Source organism: Telopea speciosissima, chromosome 3 (genome assembly GCF_018873765.1).
Source record: "Telopea speciosissima isolate NSW1024214 ecotype Mountain lineage chromosome 3, Tspe_v1, whole genome shotgun sequence".
Lineage (NCBI taxonomy): Eukaryota > Viridiplantae > Streptophyta > Magnoliopsida > Proteales > Proteaceae > Telopea > Telopea speciosissima.
Window position 1 is genome coordinate 31,668,429 of NC_057918.1, and position 10,363 is coordinate 31,678,791.

Here is a 10,363-nt window from a genome sequence, read left to right on the forward strand (position 1 = left end):
ATGGGTTGAGGCTCCTAACTGTTGGATTGGAGAGTGTCAGGTGTTGCAAATTCAGGCTTCATTGGGCGATCTCCTCATTGGAGAGGAGCCGAATCCCTAGCATATCCTAGCGGCTTAGAGAACCTTTTTCCCTAATGTTAATTCTGCCCCAGGGGCGACGCAACAACAACCCCCCTCCCCCCCCAAAAAAAAAACCGCTGGTTCACGACATAGTTGTCGAGGCGACTCAGGCACCTTTCTCTCGCCTTGACTTTTGGTGTCGACTTGTTTTTTAGTCCTTTCCATCACCTTGGTTCACCTAACAACTATGGTTCACGAACCTAAGATCTATTATTACCAACAAAAAGGAATTAAATTATGGAAGTTCATGGATCTTTGAACAGTACAACAAGAATAAAAAATGTTTAGGCAACAGAGTCTTCTACAACAAACAGCAAGACCACGCAGGAAGAAGACCCATTTACAAACTATGAGGATAAGAAGTAAATTCAACCAGGAAAGATACAAAACCTTTGATTGGTACAAGAGTTACCAAAGATACAATCACACTTTGAATCATGACTAAGCAATATTAAGTATGAAGAATAGGACTCCCAAAGCTGCACCTCAAATGGTGATTCGTTGGGTACATTGGCATGCAAATCTCACAGCAGGGTACGTGTATTGCGATCTATGCCCATTGAAATCTTGCATAAAAAAAATTGAAATCTAGATCAAGAGAAAATGTCAAAAGAGCTGTTTTATGAGTATTATTTTGCTTAAAAACAAGAACTATTTCACCAAAAGTAGACAGAGAATGATGCAGAAAAACAAAAAATCCTCTAAAGTGAGAAAAAGGAATAAAAAAAAAAAATCCCCCCACCCTATGCCCTTGAGACCATAAGCCATCTCAAGGGATATCATGAATAGAACATTCAAAGATTTGAATAAGCTCCAAGAAATAAATTTAATCAGCTGGAGAGTCAGAGTCATATGATAGGTGACTTATGGTTGTGCTGATCTACGTATGAAGCCACCGATTGGGATCAGAACCCAGAACTCTTGAGATGCCAACTGTACATAAATAGCACAAGTAAGGATTCTGCATGCTCCAATGTGCTGTGACATTCCCATTTCCGGTAATAATGTGGAGAATTTATGACTATTCAACTAACAATTACATGATATGGACAACACTGATCATCATTGCCTCAGCTAATGTATGCTAGAAACATTAATTTCTTCATAAAAGCATTGTTTTAGGAGAAACAAGGAGTAGGAGCAATTGGGGTCAATGCAAACCTGTATCTCTTGTAATTCGAGCCCGCTTGTTTCATTCTATGGAATCAGATTTTTGACAATGTTGCTCTTGAATTAGGCTTTCAACCCTCTGCACCATTATGGATAACAGATACCATGTCATTATGCGAGATATTAAATAAGGAAAAACCTTGACAAAAAGTGTGGTGGTTCTCAAACCTTCACAGAACTTCCAACCTCCTCTAGCTTTTGTAATATTAGTTCCCCTGAGGAAGGAAAAGAATCATGCCTAAAAGATTTTGACGGGGACATCTGCAATTAGAAAACACACAAAAAATAATGTGTAAAGAAGAAAACAAAAATAAAGGATGCAGTAGAAAAAGGATTATTTTACAAAAAAAAAGGACTTGACCAAGACTTTATAGAGGAACAATTTATCAAAACATAGCTTCTTTTTCCTCAGGCAGTCTAGGCCATTTAACTTTTTTTTTTTTTCCTTTTTATTTCCACTGTAACTGGAAAAAGAATAAGACACTAGTTAAAAAAATGATAGAAAGCTTCCAGAAACAATGTTTTCACATAAAATTAAGTTTTTATTTTAACACCCCTAACAAGAAAGTGTCAATACCGGGTGTGTGATACAAGTACCAACATTGTGGCGTGCCCAAGCTGTGGATGAATAACCAATCCCAAAATTTTGAAGGTCTTCAGTCATGGAAACTTGCCGTGAGAAATTCTCACTCCTCATATTTGAAAGACGTGATAGAACAGCCTGGGATGTGGCAGAAAACGATGTAAACAAACAGTTACACATAAAACTGAAAGTAAAAATGTTTCTAATATGACACCGCAGGCCATTGGAGCCTGCACAGACACACGGCTTTTTCGGCCAAAAAGAAGGATGATGTACAAGATCTAAACCACCCACCACATGGGAGACTCTCTGGATTAGTGCCATAAATACAGTTCTCTTATCGACAACCTTCTCAAAAAGTAGAAAGGGGCTATTGGGCTGGAACTTGCTGCATAGAAAGGGGATTGCATAACAAACACATGCACCCTTTCTTGGTGGCAGATTCATCTTCTAGTGTCAAAATCCATTCACCTTGACAACCTTTTTTTCATTTATGACAATTGCAACTGGGCTCAGAGTAAAATTACCAATACAGGAATTACAGTTTAATTCATATTACCATTCTGAAAGCCCTTGGGTCTGCAATTCCTTGGATTTGGACGTCATCACTTGGTGGTCTTCTTATTCCAACATTCTCAATTCTAGTAGAATAGACACCAAAAAGGGACTGCAAATATCCTGATAATAATAGGTTTTTCTTAGAATATTTACAAGTTCGAAGTGGTAGAGAGGCCCAAAAAAGAACAAAAAATGCAGAGAAAATGACTCCAGATATTTCTCCATCATGAGCAGAGAAGAATATGGTTGTTACAGAAAGAGTTTAATGCAAGAAAAGAAGAAGAACATGCTTGATACAACAAACCTACAAGGTAATAGGGACTGGCTATTTCCATGCCCTTCTTATTTACCAGTTCCACAGCAGAACCCTGTCTGAAAATGTTTTGTGCACCGAAATGGAATCTACATCCTGAAACTTTTTTTTTTAAAAGGCATGTACTAACAGCCATTCCCATGGGATATGTAAACATTTTTCACATATATTTTGGATAATCCTTTATTTTTAGTCTTGAATATTAACAAAGAGCATGGGCAATAAATCACAAGAAGCTTGTGAATGTGTATATACACAAAGCTTTGAGAAGGAGAAATGATTAACAACACGTAGAATCACAAATATAACAGGTTGAATTGTACTGAATCAAATTTTCTATCACAAAACCAATCACAACCAAAGAAAGTCAGTTCATTAAAGTATTGTTAATGGAGTTGATTCAAGTTGAAATCTTTCTAAACAGTCCAACCGGTGGTTTTGTTGAAGCAATTGCCAAGGCTATGTAGCCTGCCGCAGCCCTAGCACATGGCATGCCCAAAGGCTAGGCAACCCATGCTGCCACACAGAACATTCTACCAACTCTGTCAATATCCATGATGATGTCCACCCTCAAGTGGTACCCAAATACCATTTGCTCATACATGTCGTCCATCTGAAAGAGCATTGTTGAATGCTACCAAGCCTTCTTTTTTTTTTTTTTTTTCCATTTCTATTCAACATAATTAGTAAATTTCAGTGAAAGAGAGAAAACAGGAATCTTTAAAAAAAAAAAAAAAAAAAGAGTAAAATAACAACAGATAGTCCAGCAGACTGTCCAATAAGAAAGCTGCTCGCCCAATGCCTACTTGGCCAACTCATAACAAGCCAGGCATTTTTATGCTGCTTTTATTTTTTTATTTTATATTCTAAAGTTCTTGTTCCTTACAAAATCTCAAAGAACAGCTGAGACATCATCATGGTTAAACATGGCCAACTGAAGGCCTGCGAAATATCTTCCATTCATTCAATGTCTACCATTGTGTGATAATCCTTATCTGAGAACTCTCCCCACTATGAGGTTGCTCTAGCAATGAAGGCTTTAGGCACCAGTTCGTTTATGCCAACCCCGCAGTCCTGCTGGACCTAAACTGTCCTGGAGCCATGATGGTTATGTTGTTCAGCGAGAGAACGAGAATCCAAGGAACTATGGGCATAGCAGCATGAGAATAGAGCAATGGTGGACAAGGCAAGACCCTTTCTTGATCAGCCTGTCATTGTTTACCTTCAACTATATTTGGCCCCTAATATTTCAGATTCATCGAGTGCCATGGGTCCATCGCAACAGATGAACATGTCACAGTCATGTGAGAAACCTTGTGCATGTCTAAAAAGCGTGATGACCTATACAGACCCCAAAGGAAAGTTACTCTCTCTATCTCTCTCTCTCAGAGTCAAAAGCACGAGTTATTTGATGGGAATAATTTTTAGCAACCCCCCCCCAAAAGAAAAGAAAAAGAAAAAAAAGTAGATATTATTCTCTGATCACAATCAGAGACTTGAAATTGAAGTCTTATAACTCAGATACCAGATCTGGGTAATACTTTGAAGATAAGATTGGATTGGAAACCTCATGTTTTTCCACAAAGTGTAGCCATGGATCTTCACAAATTTTTTTTTTTCAAGGTTAACAAGTCTTTGCAACTCTATTCGGTAAAGAAGGACCAAATCAAAAAGGCTCTAAATAAGGAAGGGTTTGCTTGTAATGGTTTTGGATTCAGGGAGGTTAATACAATTTTCAACTTTCTTTAGAAAAGAGAGATGTGGCTGCCAGGGGTAATTTATTTTTTAGTTCCTTCTAGAATCCATAGATTTAGTACATAAAGGTTCTAAATAAGGAAGGGGTTGCTTGTAATGGTTTTGGATTCAGGGAGGTTAATACAATTTTCAACTTTCTTTAGAAAAGAGAGATGTGGCCGCCAGGGGTAATTTATTTTTTAGTTCCTTCTAGAATCCATAGATTTAGTACAAGGACACTACATTTAAATCAGGTACTATTTCCTTTACGCCACATAGTTTCGAATTTTTGTATAAGGAGGTTAGTTATTAATCTGGTCTATATCCAACCTGGGTTTGTACACAGGTTTGATATTTGATAAGAGAATTGAGTTCAAGCAGTTTTGCTGCAAATTTATTGTGCTTGCTGCCCCTATTAATTATCAGTTGCTATCCTTGTAGAGATATTCGAGGTTTTCCATCAAGCTATTGTGGGTAAGATCTTCGCATCTAATGTTTATTTGTCATGTTCAAAGAACTTACAATCACATTGACTATGTGAAGGCAACCAGAAAACCCTGGCTTTCCACAATCGTTATTGAGCTATATGGTGCGTACATTCAACCGAGGAGACAAAAGATTTTCTGGGACCAGAAGGTTCTGTCTAATGATAATTTCCGACTTAGATTTGGTGGGTTGAAACAGAGAGGGTCAGCTATCCAGTCCGAAAATCCTGTGTTGATTGGAAAACATCTAACCCATCACAAAGGATTCTCAACTACAGTTTTTGTGCTACATTAAAACTGAGAGCTAGTTTATGTCACACTAATAGGGTTTGACTCTTTGGTTGAAACTTACAAAGCCTGATTTGATATTCAGTCCAGTTCTTAACTACAAATTTTCAAGTGAGAAAACACTGCCTATCGATAATTCCCACACTTTTATAGCAATTTCTGATTGTTGCAATTTTGTGAACTGTACTGGTATTGAGTTGTTGCTGATTTGTGTTGGGCCCACTAAACACTATGAGTACTGTTTAGCTGGATCTGTCCAGCAGGGTTAATTAGTCATGGGTTGTTTTTTAAGCTGTTCACATGTCAAAGCATGGGGATGATTGCATTTCTTTTCTCTTATATTATACTTTTGGTCGTCCTTAAAGATTATTTTAGCATCATGTCCACCTGCTACTAGTAGGATGAATTTTCCCACTTCCTATTCACGCCATGCATATCCTCATTTTCTTTGCCCATTTTCTCCTGCTACCAACCTCCAACTTAAGCATCAATCCGGATTCTGCTAGTTGGCTAGAGCTAAACTTCTGTATCCTATGATAAGTTTTCAAGTTTCTAAATAAATCCTTATTCAAATGTTTCGACATTTAGAGTCCATCGAAAAAAGGTTAATGTGTTATCAGAAGAAAGTTCGATACACCAAAGTTCCCTCTATCATGAATCTACATTTTTTTTTTGGTTGAAGAATCTACAGTTTTAGGTTTGATAAAAAGTTTGATTTTTTGGGGAGAATAAAAAATTAGCAAATATGACAAAGGATCCACCATTAACAGTAAGCTTGCAGTGAGGAAACATCAGCAACTGAGGCAATGTAATGGATAGCTCCACCTTTACCTTGTTCAATTATGACATCAGCAACTGAAGGCAGTAGTACATACTTCTCTTTTTTTAGCACCCCAAAACATGGGAAAGGCACTGGCTTTGTAACCTGAGGGCCAACATGGTAAATGTTAACTAATGAAAGACAGTGAAACAAATCATGCCTTCCAATATGAAAGTGAAAACATTCACATCCTTCAAATGTATCAAAAAGAATATAACCATACAAATGAGACTTTGAGTTGGTTTGGAAAAGAAGACACAATATGTTTGTAGACAGCCTCACACTGTCAGACAACATTAACAAACAAAACATCGCTGGTGCGACCAAGAAGGGGAGAAGAAACCAAAGAGAAGGCAAAGGATGGGATATCTGGGCAGTTAAAAAAATCAAGAAGTTATTAACTAAATGACGGCAATTCAGGTTCACAGATAAATGAAACGTGAAGGGTGAATTTCTGGACGGCATTACCTTATAAACAATGGCATTTGGCGTGACATACAACCTCCTGGACTGAATGTCCTTCCGTATTATGTATCTTCGAACGGGTATGTATAGCAGCATGAACAACCCAATTCCCCAGGCCAAAATTAGTGGAAGAGAGTAAAGAATCCATAGGGCTGTTTGGTACTTGATATAATTATCCTCCAGCTCCTGGAACGATGCCGTGTATAGAACCTTTTCAACTCCATGTTCGCTCTCAGTCTCATCATTTGAACCAGAATCCGGCAACAAACGTCTCTCCAGGAAATCGATTTCCACAACAGCATCTCTGGATCCCATCTGAAGCATAAAAAGAGAACCGGTGAATTGTAACATTAACATCCATAAGCATTCCAAGCAAATAAAGACAACGTCACGATCTGAAGATTTCTAATCGCCCTCTTCTGTGTTCCTAATCTCAGAAGTGCAAACTGCGTTACCTTCGCAAGAATGGCGACGATCGGAGGGAAATGCCAAAACCACTAACCCTAGTTTCGTCTAAGTAAATTAACCATATATAGAGAACTTCGATTATCCAAGAAATTACCAGTTTACGGAATATAAGAGAGTACCAGTGACTCGATCGATGATGATCCTCTCGTATTTCACAGATTACCCCCAATTAGTTCAGACTTCTTTTTTTATTGCCTTTCTGTTCTGCTCTTGAGTTTGAACTCAAATAAAGTAGGTAAGTAGGTTGGGATTTCCTGTCTTCATCTCTTCGGAGAACAAATAAGGAATTCTAGAATTGGCATCTGAGAGAGAGAGTTTTGAACTCACTCATCTCTCGTCAGAGAGAGAGAGAGAGAGAGAGAAAGTAAAGTTCGCTGGCTACTCTAACGTCACCGGTCAACAGACGAGACTCGAGACCGCGACTGGTAGGTAGTCAGTGTGAGAATGTTGCGAGAGCCATTGGATCTAATGTATCGAACCGTAAATAAAAATGAGGACTATAAATAAGTTTTATCTGATTGGTTCAAATAAAGAAACTTTTTTTTTTCCTTTGGGGGTGAACTCAACTGGAAACGGCCAAATGGTCGATTTCCCGCGCGAGTCCTCTTCTCTGAGTACTAGCAGAAGAGAGAGAGAGAGAGAGAGAGAGAGAGAGAGAGAGAGAGATCTTACTTAGAAGAAGAGGAGGAACCGAGGGCTTCTTGCGGACATTCCTAGGCATCCATTGCCGCTCCGTAGCCCGATCATCGTGATCCTTTGGTAACCCTCTCTCCACCGCTGCTTCCCCTGGAGCTCGATTGCTTGTTGTATCAACCAAATCCTGCTCCTTTAATCCCCTACGCTTCTCCCTCCGGCGTTACCTCTCTTATCTTTGGACTGATGAATGAGAGGCTTCTTCTTTCCACATGGTTCATTTTGATTTCTCAAGGCCTCATTTCCTGGTGGTTTTCCAAGACGAATTATTAAGAGTTTACTTCCCGGAGTTGCCATCTATCTCGGCTATCTTCTGTTGCGAATGGACATCGTTCAGCTTCAAGTTGTATCCTCTTTTGGTGAAGCTTCCCATGCGCTTATCTCTGGTTAGCACCAAATTATCGTTTCCATGCAAGATTTCTTCTTATTTTGGCTCATCGGTGATTCGGCAAGTTATATCTCATCTTATCCTTACATCATATTCAGAATCCTTTCATGATGTAAGTCAATGTATCTTCCCGATTTTCTTTCGATTATGCATATCTTGCCTTTGCATGTTACAACTACGATACTTGTTGGTGTATGATGATTATGGTTCTCTCAAGGTTAAGTTTCTACTTTGTTGCTTGGCTATTTCATTCCCCCCCTATATCCCCTATCCCCCCCTATGGCTCCTCAATGCTTCACTTGTTTTGGATCTTCTCTCTCGGGTTTTCTGCTTCTCCTCGTCTGCTATTTATACCTGGGTTCACTGGTGTTGGTGTCCAACCTTCTTTTACCCCTGTTGCAATCCTCGCAAGTGTGATTGCTCTTGTGGCTAAGTCGGGCGCAGCACCTACATACACCATGGCCCTTTCTTCCAACTCTTCCCATTCCTTCCCTGAAAACCCCTCCCAGAATGCCTTTGCCGAGCAGTTAGCGGCGGATTTCTCCTCTAAGCTAGACCTACTTGAAATTCAAGTTCCCCAGGTTCATGTCTCGGATCATGCCCTACAACTTGCGAGAGCCAATCTGCAGTACACCATTATTGGTTGGGTCTTGGATAATGTCCATGTCTCAGTCCTTGAATTGAGGTCCATGTTCAACCATGCTGGTAACAATCGGGCAGTGAAGGTGGAAGAAATACATCTGATTGAGAATGCCCCTGATCGCTTTATTATTAAATTTCGTTGTGCAAGAGATATGCATGTGACACTGTTCGCCCAACCTTGGATTTATTTGGGCCATTTGGCCATCCTCCAACAGTGGATTCCTGAGATCCCAGCTGAACAAGTACTTTTCACCATGGCTACTACTTGGGTTCAAATTGAAAACCTTCATTGGATGTTCTATAGTCCGGATATTCTCTCCTCTGTCTTCTCCAAGGTGGGTCGTTGTTTGGAAATAGAATGTCCTACTGGTTCTATAAGCTCCAACAACAACCTTGCTGCTCGAGTGATTATCCCCCTCAATCATACCATCCTTCAATTTGCTTGGGTTAACCTTGGTCCCACTGCATCTACTCTTATTCACTTTGCCTATGAGAATCGACCTGATCTTATCTGTTCCAATTGCAATGTATTAGGCCATAAAGGCTCTGATTGCCCTTTCAAACCTCGTCCTGAGTACTTAAGAGCCCTCTGCTTGAGGGACCCCAATGCTGAGATGGGTTTACTACCACATGCTGCAATCCCCCCTCCTCGGGCAAGCCTGATTTCCAAGGTGTGCCTGGTTTATGATGAGTTTTTTGAGTCGTCCATCGACACTCCTTCACCTGTTCAATTATCAACTTCTGGACAATCATCTTCTGGTCTCACAACACCCTATTCCCAGCGCAGGAAGTCCGAAATTTTACAATCTATCATCACCATGGTGCATGTATTTGGCATAGAGCTACCTTTAACCTCTGTGAACACTCGGAAAGTCATGCTCAACATTATACGACACAACACAATACCTACTGCAGTACTGATTCCTGAGAGACTCCTTTCTCTCCCAGGGGGAAATCTTCCTCCTATGCTTCTCACTAGTCATCTTGTAGGCCCTCCAGTGCCTGGTTCCTCCTCCAAACGTAAAGGGAAAGAGGTTCTTCATATTGATTTAGGATCTACTGAGAGTAATCTCCCTCCTTGGACTGGGAATACTACCACTGTTACACTTCCAGGAATACTCTTAACCTCAGCCTTCCTTAAAACAGATGCTCCCACTCTACTGCCTATGAAGAGGGCTACTACCACGGAAGCCCAAGATCCTCTTGCCTTGACCCTGTTCACTTCTGAAGAGGGAGATTCCTTGAAGAAGGCTAAGACTGATAGCACTTCATCAGCGATGATTGAAACTGAGGCCTTGGTGACTAGCTGGAAACAGCCATCCAAAGGAAAATGATTGTCATGGCTCTTAATTGTAGTGGATTGGGTCGGCCTACGATGCAGCGTGAAATTCGTCATCTAATAACAAGCCAATGACCTGTTGTTTGTTTCTTTTCTGAGACAAAGCTCTCTAACCCGAATCTGAGGTTTCTTAGTAGAACTTTCTCCTACCCCAATTATCATTGTGTACCTGCTGTGAATAGTGCGGGAGGGCTACTGCTTTTCTGGTCAGATCGAGTAGTTTGTAAGGTTCTTTGGCATTGTAGCTGGTGTATCCATGTAGAAGTTAACTTTTTGGACATGAATGAAACCTGGGTG

The 10,363-nt window shown here is 40.0% G+C and overlaps 1 protein-coding gene across 1 annotated transcript; it reads right to left on the reverse strand.

The window, feature by feature from the left end:
* Positions 1-333: 333 nt before the first annotated feature.
* Positions 334-7,221, reverse strand: LOC122654235. Its single transcript, XM_043848225.1, has 8 exons — positions 7,124-7,221; positions 6,540-6,851; positions 6,083-6,176; positions 2,433-2,551; positions 1,868-2,011; positions 1,459-1,551; positions 1,281-1,369; positions 334-686 (listed from the first exon to the last, which is right to left on the reverse strand). Exons 2-7 carry the CDS (start codon positions 6,849-6,851, stop codon positions 1,313-1,315), a joined length of 819 nt encoding a protein of 272 aa, XP_043704160.1. The 5' UTR covers positions 7,124-7,221; the 3' UTR covers positions 334-686; positions 1,281-1,312.
* Between the last annotated feature and the right edge of the window lie 3,142 nt (positions 7,222-10,363).

Bases quoted from the DNA above. Each gene is read 5' to 3' on its own strand.
- LOC122654235 (XM_043848225.1), bottom strand. From the start codon at position 6,851: ATGGGATCCAGAGATGCTGTTGTGGAAATCGATTTCCTGGAGAGACGT. The intron at 2,552-6,082 runs GTAAAGGTGGAG...TATTATTATCAG, and splicing joins TGATGTCATAATTGAACAAG to GATATTTGCAGTCCCTTTTT. The intron at 2,012-2,432 runs GTAATATGAATT...GCCACATCCCAG, and splicing joins ACCCAAGGGCTTTCAGAATG to GCTGTTCTATCACGTCTTTC.